This window comes from Bos taurus, chromosome 28 (genome assembly GCF_002263795.3).
Source record: "Bos taurus isolate L1 Dominette 01449 registration number 42190680 breed Hereford chromosome 28, ARS-UCD2.0, whole genome shotgun sequence".
In the NCBI taxonomy this organism is placed as follows: Eukaryota; Metazoa; Chordata; class Mammalia; order Artiodactyla; family Bovidae; genus Bos; species Bos taurus.
In genome coordinates this window covers 23,704,818-23,730,314 of record NC_037355.1, presented here as the reverse complement: position 1 = coordinate 23,730,314, position 25,497 = coordinate 23,704,818, and the positions used below count along the sequence as shown (strand labels likewise).

The 25,497-nt window shown below is 36.4% G+C and overlaps 1 protein-coding gene across 3 annotated transcripts in view; it reads left to right on the top strand.

The window, feature by feature from the left end:
* Nucleotides 1-25,497, top strand: part of CTNNA3 (catenin alpha 3) — a 1,905,103-nt gene that overhangs the window by 449,478 nt on the left and 1,430,128 nt on the right. For all 3 annotated transcript variants that reach the window (XM_005226477.5, XM_005226478.5, NM_001079638.4), the window contains 1 exon segment: nt 15,253-15,516. In XM_005226477.5, the coding sequence (XP_005226534.1) occupies nt 15,253-15,516 (264 nt within the window).

Sequence of the window (25,497 nt, the reverse complement as noted above, 5' to 3'; positions counted from 1 at the left end):
GGTTAGAGAATATCTTTGTCTTTCTTTGACTGAAACCGAATATCTCTGAGTATTCATTCCTTACATATCCAACAGTGAATAAACATGGGAATGAAAATTCAACTTACATTTGGGTAGTAGGAGCTAGAGAACCTTATGGAACGAAGGGTGATGTACTGTCATATTCCTTGTGCAGTATTCTTTTAAAGAGGTGATATGATGGAATTGGGTCTTACTAGTAAGGTACTTTTTTCATACTTAATATTGAAAGGGTCCGCCTCTATTACCTCATATTTTAGAGATCATATCTCACGTCTTTAACTGTCCCCTGAGTTTGGGTAATGCTCAGTATTTAGTGTGAATTATAGTTTTTCTAAATCATTTATGTGGCAATCCTTTATCTTGGAATTGAATTACCATTGCTATAACTTTATAAGATAATTAGTGATGCTTAATATCAAAGACAGTCTTTTTTTTTTTTCATTTTATTTTTATTTATTTATTTTTTAATTAATTTTATTTTATTTTTAAACCTTACATAATTGTATTAGTTTTGCCAAATATCAAAATGAATCCACCACAGGTATACATGTGTTCCCCATCCTGAACCCTCCTCCCTCCTCCCTCCCCATACCATCCCTCTGGGTCGTCCCAGTGCACCAGCCCCAAGCATCCAGCATCGTGCATTGAACCTGGACTGGCATCTCGTTTCATACATGACATTTCACATGTTTCAATGCCATTCTCCCAAATCTTCCCACCCTCTCCCTCTCCCACAGAGTCCATAAGCCTGTTCTATACATCAGTGTCTCTTTTGCTGTCTCGTATACAGGGTTATCGTTACCATCTTTCTAAATTCCATATATATGCGTTAGTATACTGTATTGGTGTTTTTCCTTCTGGCTTACTTCACTCTGTATAATAGGCTCCAATTTCATCCACCTCGTTAGAACTGATTCAAATGTATTCTTTTTAATGGCTGAGTAATACTCCATTGTGTATATGTACCACAGCTTTCTTATCCATTCATCTGATGATGGACATCTAGGTTGCTTCCATGTCCTGGCTATTATAAACAGTGCTGCGATGAACATTGGGGTACACGTGTCTCTTTCCCTTCTGGTTTCCTCAGTGTGTATGCCCAGCAGTGGGATTGCTGGATCATAAGGCAGTTCTATTTCCAGTTTTTTAAGGAATCTCCACACTGTTCTCCATAGTGGCTATACTAGTTTGCATTCCCACCAACAGTGTAAGAGGGTTCCCTTTTCTCCACACCCTCTCCAGCATTTATTATTTGTAGACTTTTGGATCGCAGCCATTCTGACTGGTGTGAAATGGTATCTCATAGTGGTTTTGATTTGCATTTCTCTGATAATGAGTGATGTTGAGCATCTTTTCATGTGTTTGTTAGCCATCTGTATGTCTTCTTTGGAGAAATGTCTATTTAGATCTTTGGCCCATTTTTTGATTGAGTCATTTATTTTTCTGGAGTTGAGCTGTAGGAGTTGCTTGTATATTTTTGAGATTAGTTGTTTGTCGGTTGCTTCATTTGCTATTATTTTCTCCCATTCTGAAGGCTGTCTTTTCACCTTGCTAATAGTTTCCTTTGATGTGCAGAAGCTTTTATAATGAGAAAACAGAAAGAGAAATTAAGGAAACAATTCCATTCACCATTGCAATGAAAAGAATAAAATACTTAGGAATATATCTACCTAAAGAAACTAAAGACCTATATATAGAAAACTATAAAACACTGGTGAAAGAAATCAAAGAGGACACTAATAGATGGAGAAATATACCATGTTCATGGATTGGAAGAATCAATATAGTGAAAATGAGTATACTACCCAAAGCAATTTATAGATTCAATGCAATCCCTATCAAGCTACCAACAGTATTCTTCACAGAGCTAGAACAAATAATTTCACAATTTGTATGGAAATACAAAAAACCTCGAATAGCCAAAGGGATCTTGAGAAAGAAAAATGGAACTGGGGGAATCAACCTACCTGACTTCAGGCTCTACTACAAAGCCACAGTTATCAAGACAGTATGGTACTGGCACAAAGACAGAAATATAGATCAATGGAACAAAATAGAAAGCCCAGAGATAAATCCACGCACATATGGACACCTTATCTTTGACAAAGGAGGCAAGAATATACAATGGATTAAAGACAATCTCTTTAACAAGTGGTGCTGGGAAATCTGGTCAACCACTTGTAAAAGAATGAAACTAGAACACTTTCTAACACCATATACAAAAATAAACTCAAAATGGATTAAAGATCTCAACATAAGACCAGAAACTATAAAACTCCTAGAGGAGAACATAAGCAAAACACTCTCTGACATACATCACAGCAGGATCCTCTATGACCCACCTCCCAGAATATTGGAAATAAAAGCAAAAATAAACAAATGGGACCTAATTAAACTTAAAAGCTTCTGCACATCAAAGACAGTCTTATACTTCATTTGGGCTACAGAGGTATTTGTGGTATAGTTATTGCCATCATCACCTTGATGGCAATAAATAAACCAGGTGGTTCTTGCTGATTCTTGTGTTTTATTGAATGCGTTTTTGAATGGGTTATTTCTGCATTAGAGGAAAACACCATCCTTCTAGGAGCTGTCCACATTCCAGCATTTTGCATCTGTTGTATTTATTATGGAAACAAGGCAAAAAAGAGTATTTAGTCATCTGCTGATTCCATTTGGTGCTAAACACATACTTTTATCCAGAGTGCAAGAATGCTAATTTATTTTATATACCAGGGTGGATTGCAGCCATTCCTAGAGATGTGAGTATTTAAATTGGGAAAAACTAAACAGTGGATATTCAGTGTATAGAAGATACATTCATACTATCTAGTTCTTAAGTAAGGCAAAATCTTTGTTAGTTAGGGATCTGGATTTTAAATATAACTTACCTTCTAATAGACAGGCATATACAATTGACCTTTCAACTACAGCCATAGCCATTATGTTTTAAGTTCAGAAGCTTTCTGTATGCATTCTGGAAAGTATGAAATATGACATAAGTAAAACTCAGAAGCAAATCATAATACATATATATATATAGGTAAACTTGTTTTGAAATCTATCTCTGGAATAAGAGGGAAAAGTAAGCAGGAAGTTTTGTGCTGTCTATTTTTGTGTCCTTCATCTGTCTTCCTAGGTATAACTACACAGTTTTCTGGTATTTTATTCTCATATGTGATAGGATAATTTTTGTATGTGTGAGATATTTCAAAGTAATTGCAAAATTTTAATTTGAGTTGATGTTCATTCATTCATTAATGAGCATTTGGCAAATACATTTCATGTGCCCCCATGAAGCTTACATTCTATTGAATAAGACAGAAAGCAAACATGGTAAATAGTAATAATATAAAGTGTATTAGTGATGAACAGTAATATGAAGAAAATAAGGCAGAGAAGGATTATGACATATTGAGAGAAATTGTTGAATTTTTTGATAGAGGGTGGAGGCCTTGCTGAAAAGTTGATTTTTGAGTAAAGACTCAAAAGTAAGAGAAGTCACAGATCCAGAAGAGTGTGCCAGCAATGGGATAGCCTAAGGTAGAGGTGCAATGTGCATTGAGTTTTAGAGAACCAGCAAGGAGGTCCATGTTGTTGGATCATAGTGAGCAAGGAGAGTAGTAAGGATGAGGTCAGAAAGGTGTGTAGGGTAGTTTGAGCAAAGCAGTGAACTGATGACATGCTAGAGGTGATAAGATGCCAAATTCTCAATAAATGAAAGTAAAACTGACAAATTTTGCTGACAAGACAGATAAGACGTTTGAAAGAAACAGCAGTAAAGGCTGAAACGTTTTTTGGCCTGGACATCTGAAAGAATTGCCATTTCCTGAACTGATGAATACTGGGAGTAGAGGGTCGAGGGGTATTATCAGGAGCTCAGGTTTTGATATGCTGTTTGAGAAGCATACTATAGAACCAACTGACTTTTATTTTTAGTTGTTATTAGTTTTTATTTTTTGGCCACAGCCCATGGCATTTGGGGTCTTAGTTCCCTAACCATGGATCAAATCCATGCCTCCTGGAAGTATAACATCTTAACCACTGGACCACCAGGGAAGTCTCAAGAGCCAACTGACTTTAAGTCAGCTTTTTTTACTCTCTTTTACCTGATAAATTTGAAATGTTCACATGCCTCTCTGTGAAGAATTTCTTAACCTACCCATGCTTTTCTTTTTTTGTTGTTTAGTCACTAAGTCATGTCTGTCTCTTTGCAACCACATGAACTGTAGCCCACCAGGCTCCTCTGTTAATGGGATTTCCCAGGCAAGAATACTGGAGTGAGTTGCCATTTCATTCTCCAGGGGATCTTCCAAACCCAGGGACCAAACCCGAGTCTCCTGCATTGGCAGGTTGATTCTTTAATGCTGAGCCCTGCTCTTCTTTACAGTTCCTGTTACAATTCTGATCTGTCCCACTAATTTTCTTCACCATTTAACATGTATTATTTAATAATTTCCAGAGAGTGGAGGACTTCAGAGTGGGAGCTTATTTTTACTTTGTATTTGTATTTCCTCATAGCTCTTAGTTCAGTTCTACTGTATAAATACTTTATTGAGATCAACATCTAAGAATACTTAAAACTTAACCAGATTATTAACCTATTTCTGTTTTCCTCAATCAAATAGATCTGATTATTGATTAATGTAGAGAACACTAACTTAACTTTCTAAAAACATGTTAAATATGGGACATCCTGCATGCATTCTGCTTAAGGTCTTGCTTCCTGCTAGGGAATGTAATTAGAAATTAGGTATTTTCAGAACAACCTGAGATACACAGCAATAAGCACTGAATGACACCCTTGCATGTAAGTGGTAAAAACGGTCATCAGCAGCTAGGCTAGAACACTTGGAAGAATAGTTCATAGGGAAATCTAGTTAGCCTAATTGGGAACACAATTAAAGAAGAATATTTCCATTCTAGAATGAGTGTAACTTAGCTCTTTACAGTTGTGATTTCCTCTTCAGAATTAGAAATTTTATCTCCTGGAGAAGTGAATTATTTTAAGGCAGTAACCCTCAAAGTTTTCCGATGTCTTTAAAGTGGTGATAGATGTTATTAATTAATTGGTCATTCTGTATACAAAGCCCAGGGAATGAAAGAATTAGGACATTATTTGGGCCCCAATAGGAACTCATAATTCAGTGAGAAACATAGATATGTCAGTGAATAAATATAGCCAATGGTAATGGTTTAATAAGTGCTAGATTAGTGCTATGTAAGTACTGTTGGAACATGTGAGTGTGTCTGCAGACGACAGAATGTGAGAATGTCTTGAAGGATAAACGACACGCAGCAGGAGATATGAGGGGAGGTAGGGGCATAGCTCATGCAAAGGCACCTGTACAACCTCATGTGATTTTATGTGACTAGAGGAAAGGGTTCCTGTGAGAGAAGTGGTAGAAAGTGAAGTTAGAGAAGCTGGAGTCAGATCATGTTTGTCTATAATAACAATATGAAATTTATTGTGGTTGAATTAAAAGCCATTTGAAAATTTCAAGTTGGGGTGTGAGGATCATATTTGAAGTTTAGAGAGATTCCTCTAATTGTATCATAGACAAAATATTGTATTAGCCAAAAAGCTAATGTTTCTAATATTTCTGTGATTTTTTTCTCTCCTCCTTGTGTCACACTTTTTCCATTTTCTCCCTAATCATTTTTCTTCTAGACTACTATTAGTAATGAGGATAAGAACAAAGGGTACTTACTGGAGAAGTATTTGATAGGGAGAATAACAGATCTTACCTAATGATTGGAATGAGGGAATGGAAGAGTCAAGGATACTCTTTAAGTTTATTGTTAGTGAGTTGGGAATTGGGGTGCTTCAGTCCGAGAATGTTTAAGGAGAAACATTTTTGGGAGTGTGTATAAGAAAAGCAATGGGTTCAGTTTTTGGACATGTTTATTTCGAGATCCAACTTGAGTTATTCTGCTGGAACTCAGTAGAGAGGTCACTTCCTGTTAACCTAAATTTAGTATTCATTGTCATCTAAGAGGACAGAGGAGAAACTTTTAAGGAGGGAATATGGCCAATAGTTTACCATAGAGTTTGCCACAGAGAGAGGTCATATAAGAAAATTCTGGAAAATATTTCACATTAAATTAGGTAACCTCATTAATACCTTGGAAGGTAGGAATTATCATCCCCATGTTGTAGCTGAAGTAAGGTTAGTTATGACAATCAAAATCTCCTCCTATCGGAATGTTTTTGTGTTGGAATTGTAACCCCAAAGCTCATGCTGTTTTCATTATGAGACAGACTTCCTGCCTTGGAGTTGCCCAGCATTTGCCTCACCTCATGTTTGGTAGACTCCTCAGGCCCAGGGATATGTATTATCCATCTTTCCAATCTCTTCCAAGGTCAGATACACATATGGTGTAAATATAAATCATGGAGGCTGCATTCATAAGGTTTACACAAGCATCTGTGCTAGAATTTTAGAGTAGAGGTCAGGGATTTTTTGTTGTTGTTGTTGTTGTAGTTTGTTTGGCTACAGTTGGATTTGAATGGTTTTTAAATGGGCTAGATACTCTCTAGTGTATGAGAGCTTCACCACTTTCCGTTGACTGACATCTGGGCTATTCATGCTTCACACTTAAAATAAGCACCTGAGTTTATAGATTTAGCTTTGCAGTCATACTTTGTAGCAGGTGTTTCAGGGCTGCTGAATTAAACTAAAAAGCCAAACAGTTCTTTTTTTTTTTTTTTTTTAACCTCTGGGAAAAGCAACCATTAAGCTATCATTACTAAGTTGCTATGTTTAGAGTTGTTCCTTTATCAATAGTAGATTAAAAAGGTCAAGAAGATACTTTTACTCTTTCTTCAAATATGTTTTTGGCAAAATAAATAACCTTATCAATCACAGTTTAATTTATAGTGTTACAATTTTGGCCTGAGGTTTTCTTATCAGCCTTATTCTAAAACTGAGTTAAGGAATAAGTTTGTTATCTGAGTTGTATTAGGTGTGACAATTATTTGTTAGGAAGGAATGCCTAAAATGTGTATTTTCTTTTGGGCCACTACAGAACCTACAGTCTGTCCTTAGACAGACTTTGTGAGAGATAATGAAGCTAATGACAATAACAAAAAAAATAGTGTTGGGTAGAAAGAGCATTAATATAGGAGCCAATCCTGGATCTTATTCATAACTGGGCCATTAAATGAGAGAAAATAGTGTTTCCCTGTAGGAAGCATTACAGCTATTTAATGAATGTTGGCTTTACTAGAAACAATCAGCAATACCACATTTTATTAATTTAAAAAATAATAGTACTTTTTATATCTTCTCAAGGTATTCTTTGTGAAAGAATAACTGGAAACATATTAAGCAGGATAAACCACTCCATGAATGTAAAGTATTATTAACTAAGAAGTTGCATCAATGTCCCTGGGCTTGGATCCCATTTATACTAAGTAACTCTATTCATTTTCTGAGATATGCCAGAATATTTGGGAAGCCATGATTTATTTCTCTCAAGTGAGTTACAGAAACTTATATAAGGAATTATAAAGATAATGATAATTATTGATCCTTGACTAGATATTAAAATTCAAGATAACTCTCACAGGTACTAATTAATCTATATGGGAAAAGTTTTCTGACTTACAGATATTTGAATTTTTATTAGATTAAGTGATAAAGTATATGCACAAATGGAAGGAAGCATGAAGCACAGCAAGTGGATCTTATTGAAGTAGCTCATTTTTTAGTGCTTTCTGTTTATTCCTTTTACTATAATCATATGATAGATGACTTCAGATAATATTTATTTTTAGATATAAATTTTAGGCAAATAATAGATTAATGCATACTATATTTCTTTCAGATGGATAGAAAATGAATGCAGTGCATTTCTGAACTTTATATATATATTTTCTTAACTGACACAATAGTCTGCATCAGAATTAAGTAATATTGCTTTCCTAGGAGGTTTCTTTGGAGTTTTAATATTCACTTTGGTGTATTTCAACTACTCAAGGTATGCATTAAGGCTCAGAGTACATACCCTGGGGATATTTCAATACGATCATTATATAGTTTCTCAGTTTTCTATTTGAATTTGAAGAATTCTTTTATTTTCTTCTTTATTGATTTTATTCTATTAACATGAAATAGAAAATGAGAAATAAGAATAGAAAAATCAGTGAAGGTCTTTCTCTGCTGCTTAATAATGTTTTGATTATAAAATCTTCCATTTTTTTAATCTTTATTTTTTCCTCAGAACCTTCTTTTTATCTTTGCAGTCTGTTCTTGTTTCACCATATTATATACCTCAGCTCAGTTAATGCTAAGTATCCACTTTCTAATTTATGTTGGGGAAAAACATTTAAATTAGCAGGTGTTTGCACTATTTTGATTTCTAATAGAACATGAAGCTGCCCAGTCCAGTGAAGCAGTTAGCAGGCGGCATCTTGGCAGAAAGAAGATGGGATAAAAGCCAACCAAGAATGGAATCCAAATAGCAAAGTATCCATTAGACTTTTCTGCTGTATATCTCTTAGTCTTAAGAAAACAAAACTGCTCTTTTATGAGCTCCCATCCCTCTACTACCAGAGTGCTTTTGTCAGCTCCAGAAATTTCATTTAAACACCTGGAAGAGAAAAAATAATGCACATATAGTTCTGCTTTGTTGAGCAGGGTATCTGCTGAGCTATCCACTTGAGCCGGAATGTAGCTTAGTAAGGAAGTTTTCTCTGATTCTTTGAAATGTGTGTTTGTTCAAGGGTGTATGGAATCAATTGCTGTGAAAATCCTTTAGCTTTGCCCTTTCTGATGGCCAAGTTATAGGAACTTTCCCTTCTTATTTTTGAACCATTTAGATTTTTTTCTGTTTTAAACAGAAGTCCTTAAATGGGTCGATGATATTTACAAATGTATTTCATATCCAACTTTTTCATCCTTCTCATAATATCATGGGAAATGTAACATAACAGGTCTATATAGCTTTTTATACCAGTGACTATGTGCTTGGCTTTAGTAACACTTTTGTTTTGTTTGATTTTTGATATAAAATTTTTAAATTGAAGTATAATATGCATTCATGAAATGTATAGCCTATATGCATACAGGTCAATTAATTTTTCAAGCTAAACATACCACCTCCAAGGTAACAAGTACCCAGGGCAAGACACTGAGAATTGCCAGAATTCAAATGATCCCTTATGCCCCTTTCTAGTCTCTAATCACTCTCAAAGAATAAACACTATACTGATTTCTAAATTATAGATTAGCTTTGCTGACTTTGAACTTTATATAGACAGACTCAAATAAGATTAATATGTACTCTTTATGTCTGGTATTTTCATTCCATATTTTATATTGTGGCATGTAACTGCATTTTGTTCATTCTTATCACTTTGGGTTGCTCCTAATTTGGGTCTATATGAAGAGTATTTCTATGAACAATTGTATATGACTTTTAGTGAACATGAAAATATTTCCATAAATGTGTATCTTCTCCCAGGAGTGGAACAAAGTTGGCTTGTGGGAATGTACATATATATTAAACTTTAGTAGACACTATCAGTTTTCCAAAGCAGTTGTATCAGTGATTTCACTAAAATTTGATGTAAAGATAGATATAATTTAATTGTACTCTTTAGCTTTTTGTAGAATTATCATGTGCAAGTTTGTCTAGACTCTCTGGATTATGTATATTTTCCATATATTTGTTTTCTTGAAATAATCATATCCCAAGTTTCTTACCCTTTCTGAGTATAACTTCCTCTTGCTTATTTCTTACTAATTTTTCTATTTGTTTCTTCAAAAATGATTAAGATCCTTATATGTGCCGTGTACTGCTAGATAATGGATTAAAAAATAACTAAGCTATGTGCTTGCATTCAAGGGAAGTGTAATAAAGTGAGGGAGACAGCAATATGCATAGATGTATTTTTAATTGATTTCACTAGAATCTAAAATGCTTCTTCCTTGATCTATTGTTTCTATATTTAGTAAAGAAGTTCATCAACAACTTGTAAAGTTCATTTATAATTTCTATACTGTTAAAAAATCATGGATACTCCAATACAAATTTCCCTTTTTTGAAGAAAATTGACCCTGTATTTTTAGCTCCCTCATACAGAAGTCATACAGTCTTCCAAGTTGCACTTTTTTTTAAAATTTTAATTCATTTTTTAGAATATAGTGACCATAATTATCCACAGTATTTGGGGCCCTAAACTCTAAGATATGGATGTGTTTTTGCTTGCTTCTTTGTTATTTTTGAGAGTTCAATATCTTATGATGTCCTTTTTGTTAATTTACAATACATATTTAGGTTTTTGGGCTAGCCCAGAAAACTTTCAGTTTTACATCTGCAAGAAACAACTTATGATTACTCCCAGGTTCTCTTTTTTGTAACATTTATCCTGGTGAAGGCCTGGTGAAGGCCCTGTAACTCCCACACACATGACTTTAGCTCCCAACTATAAGCTACTGATCCACCGATTTCTATTTCTTGTTCAATTCTCAATCCATGTATAGTACATTTTTATTTGGATAGTATGCTGGCATCTCACATTTGGCAGATAACAAAATGTACTTTACCTTACTCTTTCAAATGCATTATTCATCCCATATTCTCCATCTTAGTGAATGCATCACGAGGTACACAGTGGTTAAAACAATTTTCTAGAAGCTTCTAGATCCCTTCATTCCTCTTCCCCATCTAAGTATCACAGTGTCTTACCTTTTTCCCTCATAAATATTTCTGGACCCATCCTACTATGGGCTAGCAATAGTGTTCAGCATTTAGGCCCGCACTGTCTCTTGCTTGGATTATTGCATGGTCTTCCTGACTGAAATTTCATTGTCTCTGGTCACTAAATGGTCACTGCTAGAGCAATCTTTGAAGAATACACATCTGAGCTGTAGCACCCACAGTTCTTGAGCGTGGCATCTGCTTGCCTTTCTAGAGGGATTCATCACCATTCTTGCTCAGCGTCCCTATACTTGTAGTGGTACTTGCAGTAGCATGCAGGCTCCTTGCTCTGTTATGCCTCAGGCCTTTGGACATGCTGTTTTCTCTACACTGTTCACAGGAATAATTTTTGCTCACTGTTTAAGAGTCTTCTCCTCTGACAAATTTTCTTCAATTCCCCTCAATCTGAAGAACTTTCCTCTATGCTATCAATAACTCTATTTTAACTCCCATGTAAATTTTTTGTTTTCCCCTTCTGATCTGTAAGCTCTTTATTTTGCTTGCTTAACATTTAGCACACTGCCTGATATGTACAGGGGGGCTCAACAATACTGTTGAATGAACAGTTGAATTAATTAACTGATAGCTTAGAGCCCTCCGTTTTTATACTTTATGATCTTTAAAATCCCTAAATATATTTTGTTCTCTTTCCAGGGTTAAAACTCATATGTTGCTTCTATACCCACTTGCACAGACTTGTAAGATCTTCTTTTTAAGTCCCATCTGTGTATTTCTTCATCAGCTGGAAGCATTTAATGTCTCCCTAACTTGGAAATCTCATGTAAGCTTTTTTCTTCTGGAGCATTAAAAAAAGATATTAAATAAGTACCAATCCTCAAGATGCAGTTCTTTACAATTCTTCATCCAGAGAAATCCCTAATTGACCCTACCATTTAATTCCTATTTTGACCTGGCTTTAAATTTAAGTATAAATAGACAACTTATGAACCTTTCATGTGATCGTTAAAACAAAAGAGCCACAACTTTTGTTTAGAAGTGTGACATTCATTAGCTGTCCTTTTATTTGTGTGCTTATTTACTACATTAAATTTATCCTTTGGGATGTCTTTTAGGAGAAATAACCTTGTCTTCTCAATTTTTCTTTCCTAAACTCTGTAACCTGCCTTTTTCCACCTGCTGCCATAATATGATATTTTTGTTACATTCACTGAACTTTTCTCACAAGCTTTGTTGGCTTGCTATTTAGGCTATCAGTGCTCATTAAGAATTCTGAAATTGCTTTAGGCAGAGATAACAAAGTATAGGCTCAAAAGCTGAAATATATTACAATTTTTAAAACTTCAAAGTTCCTAGAGCATAAAAATTAGCATAGTTAACAGTGATATATATATAGCTACTATCAGAGTAAAAGGAATAATGTTTTAACTTTATCCTTATTTGTAATAATACATGTTCACCGACTTTCATCTTCCAGAAACTACCTAAACATTGACCTTGTCATTCTAAATAGAGAAGTATAAGGTGTAAGTCATTTCAGAAGAAGTTAAATAGTTATAGCTATACTGTAATATGCGGAGAATTTTCTTCAGTTCTTTCTGAATATTTATACATGGTGTCATTATTCCTTGGAGGAGTGTACATCCTTTTTAAACATTAAATTATTTTTCCTCTAAGTCACATTGAGATAAATGTAGATAAAGGATCCACCTGCTAATGTAGGAGAAGCAAGAGATGTCAGTTCGATCCCTGGGTTGGGAAGATTCCCTGGAGTAGGAAATGGCAACCCACTCCAGTATTCTTGCCTGGGAAATTCCTTGGACAGAGGAACCTGGCAGGCTACAGTTCTTGGGGTCGCAAAGAACTGGACATGACTGAATGAGTGCGCGTGCGCGCACGCACGCGCGCGCGCACACACACACACACACACACACACACACACACACACAGAGTTGTACAAAACTGTTGGGAATATGAAAATCACGGGCTATCACAGAACAAAAACAGTGCCCCAAGTGTGATAAATTTTAGGAATAAAATATTTCTGAACTTTTCCTGTAATTCCCTACTACTTTACAAGCATATTCCAATTCTGTTATGCTACTTACTGAACCCCCTTACCAGGTTGGCAGGAGTACAGTTATCATCATTTTTACAGATGGAAACACAGACACTGAAAAGCCGACTTGCCCAGCTTGGAATACTAATGACAGAGCTGAAACTTGAACCCAGACCAGAAATCTAGAGGGGAAATCATAGCAAGTCAGGAAAACCATGCAGTGTCTTTTCTGGGTAATTAATGAGTATGAACAGTGAATTGACAGCTACTTCTAACTGTCCTCCCTGCATCTTGTAAAAAAGTGAATCTCTCTCAAAGCCCACCTGAAGTAGCAGACAGCCTTTATTTTCAGAAAGGAAGGAGCTAAAATATAGTAGTGCAGCCATTTATTAGCCTCAGGTAGCATTATTCAAAGGTAGCAGAGTCTTGTGAAATAGTCATGGGATTTGCAATCAGAAGATTTAAGTTTACATCTCAGTTCTTCTGCCAGCTTTTTAATCTCCTGATACTAAATACCTGTTTAGTTAAAATGGGGCTGATAATACCAGCCTAACTGCCTCAAGGGGTGTTGTGATGATCAGTGAAATACTATCCAGAAACACTTTATAAACTATAAATCATTGTATAACACAAGTCCTCATCCTTGTATAATAGCAAGTGAGAGAAATCCTTTCCCTGCAAGAAGCTGTTAAGATCATGTTTTAGCAGTTTGTGTTACAATGCAAGAAATGCTACATTGAGCTCAGTCAGTTGGCCCAGGAACCCATACCATACCTAACTTTCTGACAGATAAAATTTGGGGGTATGTCAGATAATAATTAAATGCATAGTTTATGATTTTTTCTACCCCTAATTCTGAGTTTCCAAACTTTTTAAAGGTATTACTACCTTTGAGGCAATAAATACAAATCACTGTGTAACAAATCATGGAAAGTTAATGCGTAAGATCCTGGAGACATCACTCTTGAAGGAAGCCAGTTTTCTCATCTTTAAAAAGAGGAATAATATGTACCATGAGTTTTTATAAGTATTACATTAGATATTATGTGTGGAATGCATAAATTATTGTTCAGTTCACTTGAGTTAGTTTTCTTTACACTTTTTATTTTATATTAATAATTTTAGATTTCTCGGAAAGTTGCAAAGATAATACAGAAATTTCTGATCTACTCTTCTGATTTCCTCCACTGTTAATGTCTTACATTTGCCACAATGAGCATCCATTGATGCATTACTGCTAACTAAACTCTGGACTTTATTTGGCATTCATTAATTTTTCCATTAATGTCTTCTTTCTGTTCCAGGATCTGATCCAGGGTTCTATGTTGCATTTAGTTTTCATGTCTCTCCAGTTTCCCCTGCTCTGTGATACTTCATCAGCCAGTCCCTTTGTTTTCTATGATCTTAATCGAGGAATACTGTCCAGATATCATGTAGGATTTTCCCCAATCTGGGTTGTTTGTTGTTGTTTTTTCATGATTAGATTGAGACTATGGGCTTTGGAGAGAATTCCGGGCAGGTGAAGTACTCATCTTGTCACAATATATCAAAAATCACCCGATATCCTTGTGACATCATTGATGATGTTAACGTTCATCTCTTGGCTAAGATTGTACTTGCCAAGGAATTTTCCTGTAGATTTGAGCTGGTTTCGATCCACTATCACTTACATAGGACTTTCTCTTTCCTCTCCTCCCACTGTTTGAAATGCTTTTTATTTGTATTTATTGCAAATGTCATCTCTGAGGAATTATCTCCTCTGACCACCCAAGCTAAACTAGCTTTTCTTCTTGTCAGTTGCTGACACTCACTTTTGTGTTTTCTTGATAGAATTTGTCATTACCTGAGATTGTCTTATGTATTTGTTTATGTAGTTTATCATTTGCTTTCGGTCCCCTTTCCCTCAAACAAGAATATAAGCCTCAGGAGAACAAGGTCCCTATAGGATAATTCCCTTCTGTGCACTTGACATCTAAGAACAAGGGCTAGCATATACTAAATGCTCAATAACTATATGCTGAATAAATGTTGAAGAAAGAAAGATCTAAGATTAATTTACTAGCAAGTATTTCTGAAAAAGAATGAAAGATAGCTGAATGGTGTGAGGTTTAATTTAATATCCTTAACTGGTTTAGTTTTAACAAAAACATTAAATGGAATCATCATGTGTATGCAAATAGGTAATCAGCATCCTTGGAATTGAAGCCCTCTTATAATTCAGTTAATAATGTGAATGCCAGAGTATTTTTCTGACATAAGTATATGACTGACACATGTAAAAGTTAGTTATCACACATCCGTACCATTGTGACCTTTATTTGCTAATTGTCTCAGCTTTATAGAACTTTTAACAGATTCAAGAGTGTAGAAATAATTTATGCTCTTAAGTTTAACTTATAGTTATGACTTCCTAGTGTCTATTATCTTTTTGTTTATATTGGCAGAAAAATGGAGCTTCTTTGTATAAATCTTTCTTCCATAACCTCTCTTTTTATTTCTCTCCTCAGGACCTAAAATCTCCAAATCAGAGGGATGAAATTGCAGGTGCCCGGGCCTCATTGAAGGAGAACTCACCCATACTTCATTCAATTTGTTCAGCTTGTTTGGAACATTCTGATGTTGCATCCCTTAAAGCTAGCAAGGACACAGTTTGTGGAGAAATTCAGAATGCCCTCAATGTAATTTCAAATGCTTCACAGGGCATCCAGAACATGTTAGGCCCACCAGAGCCTCAGGCAGCAACACTGGGAAGTGCCCTTGATGAGCTTGAGGTAAGTTGAGAGAAAATTAAAATGTGATTTGATATACCAGTAAGAAAATAATTAAATGTGTGTGTTTTAAGATGCTTGGGTTGGAGTTCAGAGTATGAGTAAATAAAAATCCTACTCAGTCTCAATCATTGTTTGTGTTTTCCAGGGAATTGATTAGCAGGTAGATATTCTACCAGTAAGGAGAAGGAAATGGCAACCCACTCCAGTATTCTTGCCTAGAGAATCCTGTGGACCGAGGAGCCTAGTGGGCTGCCGTCTATGGGGTCACATAGAGTCAGACATGACTGAAGTGACTTAGCGTGCATGCGTGCATGCATTGGAGAAGGAAATGGCATTGCATTCCAGTATTCTTGCTTGGAGAATGCCAGGGATGGCGGAGCCTGGTGGGCTGCCGTCTATAGGGTAGCACAGAGTCGGACATGACTGAAGTGACTTAGCAGCAGTAGCAGCATTCTACCAGTGGGTTTCCTGGGTGGCTAAGTGGTAAAGAATCTGCCTGCAATGCAGGAGACATGGGTTCAATCCCTGGGTTGAGAAGTAGGAAATGCCAACCCATTCCAGTATTCTTGCTTGGGAAATTCCTTGGACAGATGAGCCTGGAGGATTATGGTCCACGGGGTCGCAAAAGAGGCGACACAACTGAGTGACTAAACAACAACCACATTCTATCAGTAGACTTCTGATTCCTTTACATCTCTTCCAAGGATGTCAATGAATTTAAATTGTGATTGTTAATTATATTGATATGACTTTATTTTACATAGATCAGTTTATGAAATATAGAATTTATTCATTCCACGAATACTTACTATTGAACTGTTCTTTCTGCTTGGGGTATAATTGAGCACCGCTCTCACGACCTCTTTACATTTTAGTCTGGACTAGGGTGGCTAGTCAGAGAAGGTGATGGTACCCCACTCCAGTATTCTTGCCTGGAAAATCCCATGGACGGAGGAGCCTGGTAGGCTGCAGTCCATGGGGTCGCTACGAGTCGGACACAATTGAGCAACTTCACTTTCACTTTTCACTTTCATGCATTGGAGAAGGAAATGGCAACCCACTCCAGTGTTCTTGCCTGGAGAATCCCAGGGACGGGGAAGCCTGGTGGGCTGCCGTCTATGGGGTTGCACAGAGTTGGACACGACTGAAGCGACTTAGCAGCAGCAGCAGCAGGGTGGCTAGTGAATATTAAGGCTAAATTTTGTAAGAAGAGCAAGCTGGATTTGACAATTCAAATTAGTTGTAGGGTGTGAGAGAAAGGAAAGAGTCATGGCTGGTGTTGCAGTTTAGATCCTTTAGAAGCACACACTAGACAGAGTTTGGGATACAAGGTGTTGTTAGGAATTAATGTCTATGAAAGAAGAGGAAGGGAGCAGGACTGAGTAGAGGAATAAGTCTACCTGTGAGCTGGACCTCCAAAGCTGAACCAGTGAGCAAGGAGCTCTGACGTGAGTCTTAACCTCAAGTGTATTTTGTCGGGCAAAAATAGTCAAGCCTCTTTCAGTCACTGGAGGCAGGTCACCCTGCCCTGGAAAGGGTTTGACCTGCAGACATGGGGAGTGGGGATAACCTCTCTGCAGCTGAGGCAGATCCTAAAGGAACTGACAGCCAGGGACATTTGCTGGTCTCACTCTCCACAGCTAGGCAGCAAGTCCTACCTGGAAGGGAGACGTGGGCAGTACTTCTCTGTTCCTACCACAGATAATTACCAAGTTTTTGTTGTTGTTGTTTGTTTATTTTTTGGCTTGAGCAATTGGATGAGTTTTTATCGACTATGATGGGGAAGAAATGGGTGAAGTCAGTTTTGAGAGGAAGATCAGCAACTTAGTTTGCAAAATGTTGAGCTATTTCTCAGACATTCCAGTATAATGTCAAAGATTATTGGTTATCCAAGTCAGATATGTACTTGTTTAATGGAAGACAATTCTATATAATGCTTAAAGATAAGGGTTCAGGAGACCAAATACCTGGGTTCCTATCCGTGCTGTGGTGGTTGCTGCCCATGCAATCTTAAGTAAGCTATTTTATTCAACTCTTAATTTTCTAATTTCCTGCCTATAAATTGAAAATAATAATAATATGCCCTATACTTTAGTGTTGTCTGACTCAGTGAATAATAATACATGTAACAATGCTCATAGCAGTGACTGGCATATAATGAGTTCTCAGTAGATTTTAGCTTTCATTATTAGTGGCAGAGGTGACTATTTGGAAGCAGATACTTACATAATGGAAAAAAAAAGCACAATTAAAATTACTAAAGTTTTACTGATAACTTAAACAAGCACACAGCCTATAATTCTTGTGTTGTTCTTAACATTATTACTTTCACAATAAACTTATTAGATATATAATTCATTTAAATTTAAAATAACCTTTCCATATGCTTTTACTTTAGTCACACATCTTAAACAGGCATTTTCATTTCTAATCATATTAAATTCCTAATTGTTGGCATCAATGAAATAATCTATTAAGTTCCCAATTATTACCATTAATGTGAAAATTTTAGGACCTATTTGTCTAGATGAGGTGGAAAAATAACGATGGTTCTTTAATAATACCCAATCATCTAAATGTTTGCCCTGTGTAATCAATACTTGGTAAACTTGTCTATTAGATGAGTGTTTTGTCTTCACAATAAGATTGAAAAATACCCTGTAGGCAAGATTATGTTTTCAACTAATTTTATACCAGTGATACTAGCTGAACATTATATCTCCCATGGAACAATATGTAGAATTTTTTGATAGCTAAACATCTAACATAAGTTTATCACTTTTTACAAGTGTCCATTATAAGTGGGGGCTTCCCAGGTGGTAAAGAATCTGCCTGCAATGTAGGAGATGTGGGTTCACTCCCTAGGTCAGGAAGATCTCCTGGGGAAGGAGATGGCAACCCATTTCAGTATTCTTGCCTGGAAAATCCCATGAACAGAGGAGCTGGAGGGCTACAGTCCATGGGGTTGCAAAGGGTTGGACTCAACTTACTCACTAAATAACAACAAACCATAGAAGTGGTTTTTTGTTGTTGTTGTTGTTATTGTTGTTTTAAGAAAATAAAACAGATTTATATAAGTTTTTTTCAAATCAGAAGGCTAGTGAGTGGTAGTAATCAGGATCTAGTCTGTCTGACTTTTGAAGATATTTCTAACTTCTGTGTTATACTGAATTCTCACAGGTAGACATTAATGTGCTTAATTAAAATTCAACAAAATTTATTCTACAATTCTTAGTTTATTGGAGCCATCAGAAAAATTATAAATGTAACTTAGCCCCAAAGATGGCATAACTTTTTATTGAAAATTTATTTTCTGGGTACCTGTGTTACTTAAGTGTAAATAGTCTGTATATGGGGAGTGACTAGAATGGTGAGGTGAAATTTGCAAGAGTGGACAGATAGGATTGTGTATCACATTTTCATAGTACTAAACCGAATTGTGTCAGAGGATGCTTGTGTAAAACCAATACAATATTGTAAAGTTAAAAAAAATAAAAAAAAAATAAAATGTGAAAAAAAAAGAGGTCCAGTTTATCTCAGATACTTTTTTCTGTATTAGAAGAAGGCAGAAGATTTTGAAATTGTCTTCCTTCAGGGACTTCTCTTTTGTCACTTTAGTTGAAAGTGATAGGCGAGAAATGGCAGTGGTTGGAGAAAAGGAAAAAGTAATATGTGTGTGTGTGTATGTGTGTGTGTGGCTTGGATGAGAATGGGCATACGTATAGTGATAGAGACTTTCTTTTCGTAAGATAAGTGGCTGACTCCCTTATCAAGGCAGGGTGGAATTTCAAATATATTGCCCAGAAATCCCAATACGGTCTCAACAACCTTTGAAATTCAGTTCCAGTCAAAGTTAGAGACAGAAAGCTGATATAAAAATGCTTAAATTTTATATACATTTTATACCCAAGTTACAAATAGCTTCTGAGGCTGTCTGAACTAGATAAAGCAGAATTTATTGAGCATTTAGCCTTTTAAAATGATTTTGTAAATTAAATGGTTGCACTTTTCTTTATTTACAGGAAATGGTATTGGTAAAGGATCCAAAATAACCTTTGCACTATCTTGCTTCTGCAAACATAATACTATGAAATAAATTGATGTAGTAAATACTCTTTGGGAGTAAGTCTCATTAAATGTTTATAGTGTAGAAATGTATCAGAGTGCTTACTCAACAACTACCAAGCTGAAGCTTCGTTAAATCTTTCATTCTGGTCCATAGCTGGTTGTGGAAATGAAACCTGAGATTTATTGTTGGAGAAAATAGAAGTTGAATTAGAACACAGTCTAGGCTAAATCAATTAATTTATTTGAAAAGCTAATGTGAATTATAGAGTGTTATTTCTGCATTTATGACTGAATGAGAATTGAGAAGTGTCCAATTGTAGATTAACAGAATTTTGAATGTATTTTAAGTCAGAAACTTTGCCAGTGAAAATTGCTTTGAAACTTCAAGTCTACTAAGGTGTATTTGCTCTTGTGTGTAAGGAAAACACAGCTTTTATAATCATAATCCACAGAATTATCCAGATTCTCTTGTGATAAAGATGATAATGACAAAGGAGTTTTGTAGTATTGTGTCATTTTCAAAGAGCTGTCAACTTTGTATTCTTATCTTCTTTCTATGTATTCATTTATGTGTCATCATTCATATATTCCTTTATTCAGTGTTGTATCCCCAACATCTGGGACAATGCTGTATATATAGTAAATATCAATGAATGAATAATAAGTTGTCATAAGTCTCACAAATAAGCAAGATACATGAATGAAGTTTTGTAGAAATAGCAAACTGCAGAATCAGATCTGAAAACACTGCAGATACTGAAATAGTAAGATAATAAATGTAAATTAGTATGCTTAATAAATATTATTTTCTCATTTACTCAGTAAAGTATGAAGACTGTAATGAAGAAACAAAAGTCTATCAAAATTGATCAGGCAGAACTATCTAAAATGACAAACATATTGTGAAAAATTCAATAGTTAGGCAAAACAAGAGATTAGATAGCAAATTAATGATCTGAAAGATGTATTTGAAGTTATTTGCAATACACCACAGAGACACAAAATGAGATGTTTAAAAAAAAGTTGAGATGGAGGATAGTGTGACAAGATCTAAAATAATCTGATATAAGATACAGAAGAAGAGAAGTATAAAATAAATCCTAAGAATTTCCTAGAACTAATGGAAGACAACAAAATCCATAGTTAAAAATTCCAATAATTTCCAGGCAAGATATATAGAAAGAAATCCATATTTATAAATATTGTAATGAAACTGAAGAACACCAAATGCAAAAAGAACATTTTAAAAAGAAAATAGGGTTAGCTTTATTCTCAGCAAAATTGCCCCTGGAGAAGGAAATAGCAACCCATTCCAGCATTCTTGCAGTGGCAACCCACTCCACCCAATCCCGTGGACAGAGGAGCCTGGCGGGCTACAGTCCATGGGGTTGCAAAGAGTAGGACATGACTGAATGACTAAACCATCACCACCAACAGCAAGATTGCAGAATAGGAGGCTCCTGACTTTTCCCTCTACCCATAAACACACTGAGTAAATAACTACACATCTATCAGTCGCCTCTGAGGGAAATCCAGAAAATAGTTGAGAGATACCTGCATGTTGGTTAACTAAGAAAATGCCCACCTCAAAAGAGTCAGGAAAAACTGAGACACACTCTCATCATAAACTCCATTCTTAACACAACCTCATACAGTTGAGAGGAATCTCCCAGCTTCTCCTTGAGGAGAAAAGATTTTGCCACATATCTAGCACTCCAACTTTTCTGGCTGTTATCAAAGGGACTGTCTTTTAGCTTGTCTATATTTGGCACCTGATGGAGCCCAGTGTTTGCTAGACCTTTGGGGCCATAAAGAACAAAAAGGTAGTTTTCAATTAATTCATGTAGCTCTCCCCACTGGCTCAGTTTAGAATGAGCAGGCAATAAAGTCCAGCTTCCAGTTCTCCTTGGAAGGGATTAGAATGCACGTAACTTTTCTTGCCTGGAGGATCCCAGGGATGGGGAAGCCTGGTGGGCTGCTGTCTATGGGGTCGCACAGAGTCAGACGCAATTGAAGCAACTTAGCAGCAGCAGCAGCAGCAGCAGCATCTTTTCCACTTGCCGACCAGATTCTGGCTTCTAACTCAGCTGTCTTTGGGAACTGATGAGATAGGCAATCACTAGTCTCCTAGGACTTTGAACCTGCATGTGGGCACTTTCCATGGCTTTTCTTCTGGCTTACTCCAGTGAAATAACCAACTCTCCATCTTCTTCCTGAAAGGAGTTGGACTACACATCTAGTATAGTAGACTTTTCTGACTACTGGCTGAAGATCTAGTTTCTAACTTGCCTGCCTCTGGGAGCCAATGCAGCCATACATTCTCCAGTTTCTTGGGGTCCACAGAGAACAAAGTGGCAGTTTTGAATGAGCCCTCCTGAACCCTGTTTCCACAACTCCTTTCCCAGGCTGGTGCCAGCAATAAAGCACAGCTACTAGTTTCTTCCTGGTAGGGGTTTGATGACAGATCTAGTGTCCCAGCTTTTCCAGTTAGACTAGCACAAAGATTTGAGAAGCATCCAGATTAGCTGGATGGGCTGATTATTGGGGTTCATCTCTTACTTGAGACCAGTCCCTCAACTTAGAGAGGTGGCTATTTTATCTAATACATAGAAATCAACAGAAATAGTTAAGGAGAAAAAACAAGGAAATATGTTCCAAATAAAAGAACAAACTCTCCAGAAGTCGACTATAGTGAAATAAAGATTTGTGATATACCAAACAGATAATCCAAAATAATGGTTAGGAAGATGCTCAGTGAGGTTAGCAGAGCAACTTATGAACAAAGTAAGAATTTTAACAAAGAGGAAATGATGAAAAAACAAGCATATCATAGAGCTGAATAATGCAATTGGATAAAAAAAAATCAATAGATGGAGTTTAGCACAGACTAGATCAAGCAGGAGTATGACACAGCTGTATATTATCTCCCTATTTATTCAACTTATATGCAGAGTATATCATTAATGAGCTGTTTCCACTTTGAGCTTGCAAGAGAACAGTAAACAAACCTAAAAGGAATAGAATATGAGGAGAAATTGATTACATCACAAGCAAAAGAAAGATTCTATAGTGAGGGTCAACAAAGACAAAAGCATGTTATTTGGAAAGACTAATAAAATTGATGACTTGTTGGTGAGCTATATTAGGAAGAAGGATTCAGTTCAGTTCAATCACTTAGTCGTGTCCGACTCTTTACCCTGTCCATCACCAACTCCCAGAGTTTGCACAAACTCAGGTCCATCAGATTGGTGATGCCATTGAGCCATCTCAGCCTCTGTTATTCCATTTTCCACCTGGCTTTGATCTTTCCCAGCATCAGGGTCTTTTCCAATGAGTCAGTTCTTCACATCATGGCATGGGGCCAAAGTATTGGAGCTTCAGCTTCAGCATCAGTCCTTCCAATGAATATTCAGGACTGATTTCCTTTAGGATTGACTGGTTGGATTTCCTTGCAGTCCAAGGGACACTCAAGAGTCTTCTACAACAGCACAGTTCAAAAGCATAAATTTTTCAGTGCTCAGCTTTCTTTATGGTCCAACTCTCACCATACATGACACCTCAAAAAACCATAGATTTGACTAGACAGAACTTTGTTGGCAAAGTAATGTCTCTGCTTTTTAAGAGCCATCTAGGTTGGTTATAGCATTTCTTCCAAGGAAAAAGTATCTTAATTTCATGACTTCAGTCACCATCTGCACTGATTTTGGAGCCCAAGAATATGGTCTCTCACTGTTTCCATTGTTTTCCCATCGATTTGCCATGAAGTGGTGGGAACGATGTCATGATCTTCATTTTTTGAATGTTAAGTTTTAAGCCAGCTTTCTTACTCTCCTCTTTCATCAAGAGGCTCTTTAGTTCCCCTTTGCTTTTTGCCATAAGGGTGATGTCATCTGCATATCTGAAGTTATTGATATTTCTCCCTGCAATCTTGATTCCAGCTTCTGTTTTATCCAAACCAGCATTTCATATGATGCAGGGTGACAATATACAGCCTTAATGTACTCCTTTCCCAATTTGAAACAAGTCCATTGTTCCATGTCTGGTACTAACTGCTGCTTCTTGACTTACATATTGATTCCTCAGGAGGCAGGTCAGGTGGTCTAGTATTCCATCTCTTGAAGAATTTTCCACTGTTTGGTGTGATCCACACAGTCAAAGGATTTAGGATAGTCAATGAAGCAGAAGTAGATGTTTTTCTGGAATTCTATTGCTTTTTTGATGATCCCATGGATATTGGCAATTTGACCTTTTGTTCTTCTGCCTTTTATAAATCCAGCTTGAAAATCTGGAAGTTCTCAGTTCACGTATTGTTGAACCCTAGCTTGGAGAATTTTGAGCATTGCTTTGCTAGTGTGTGAGAAGAGTGCAAATTGTATGGTAGTTGGAACATTCTTTGGCATTGCCTTTCTTTGGGATTGGAATGAAAACTGACCTTTTCCAGTCCTGTGGCCACTGCTGAGTTATCCAAATTTGCTGGCATATTGAGTGCAGCACTTTCACAGTATCATCTTTTAGGATTTGAAATAGCTCAGCTGGTATTCCATCACCTCCACTAGCTTTGTTTGTAGTGATGCTTACTAAGGCCTACTTGACTTTGCACTCCAGGATGTCTCACTCTAGGTGAGTGATCACAACATCGTGGTTATCTGGGTCATTAAGATCTTTTTTTGTACAGTTCTTCTGTGTATTCTTGCTACCTCTTAATCTCTTTTTCTTTTGTTAGATCCATACCATATTTGTACTTTATTATGCCCATCTTTGCATGAAGTGTTCCCTTGGTATCTTTAATTTTATTAAAGAGATCTCTAGTCTTTCCCATTCTATTATTTTCCTCTCTTTCTTTGCATTGCTCACTTAGGAAGGCTTTCTTATCTCTCCTTGCTATTCTTTGGAACTCTGCATTCAGATGTGTGTATCTATCCTTTTCTCCTTTGACTTTCACTTCTATTCTTTTCTCAGCTATTTGTAAGGCCTCCCCAGACAACCATTTTGCCTTTTTGCATTTCTTTTTCTTGGGGATAGTTTTGATCACTGCCTCTGTACAATGTTATGAACCTCTGTCCATAGTTTTTCAGGCACTCTATCAGATCTAATCCCTTGAATCTATTTGTTATTTCCACTGCATAATCATAAGGGATTTGATCTAGGTCATACCTGAATGGTCTAGTGGTTTTCCCTCCTTTTTTCAATTTAAGTCTTGATTTTGCAATGAGAGTTCATGATTTGAACCACAGTCAGCTCCTGGTCTTATTTCTCTAACCATATAAAACTTCTCCATCTTCAGCTGCAAGGAATATAATCAATATGATTTCGGTATTGACCATCTGGTTATGTCCATGTGTACAGTCGTCTCTTGTGTTGTTGGAAATGGGTGTTTGTTATGACCAGTGTGTTCTCTTCACAAAATTGTTTTCCTTAGCCCTGCTTCATTTTGCACTCCAAGGCCAAACTTGTCTGTTACTCCAGGTGTTTATTGACTTCCTAATTTTGCATTCCAGTCCCCTGTGAGGAAAAGGACATATTTTTTCTTGTTAGTTCTAGAAGGTCTTGTAGGCCATCATTGACCCATTCAACTTCAGCTTCTTCAACATTAGTGGTTGGGGCATAGACTTGGATTATTGTGATAAAGAATGATTTACCTTGGAAACAGAGATCATTCTGTAGTTTTTGAGACTGTACTTCCTAAGTACTGCATTTTGCACTCTGTTGTTGACTATGATGACTGTTGCATTTCTTCTAAGGGATCCTTGCCCACTGTAGTAGATGTAATGGTCATCTGAATTAAATTCGCCCGTTCCAGCCCATTTTAGTTCACTGATTTCTAAAATGTCGATGTTCACTCTTGCTATCTCCTGTTTGACCACTTTCAATTTACTTTGATTCATGGACCTAACATTCTGGACGGATGTTATA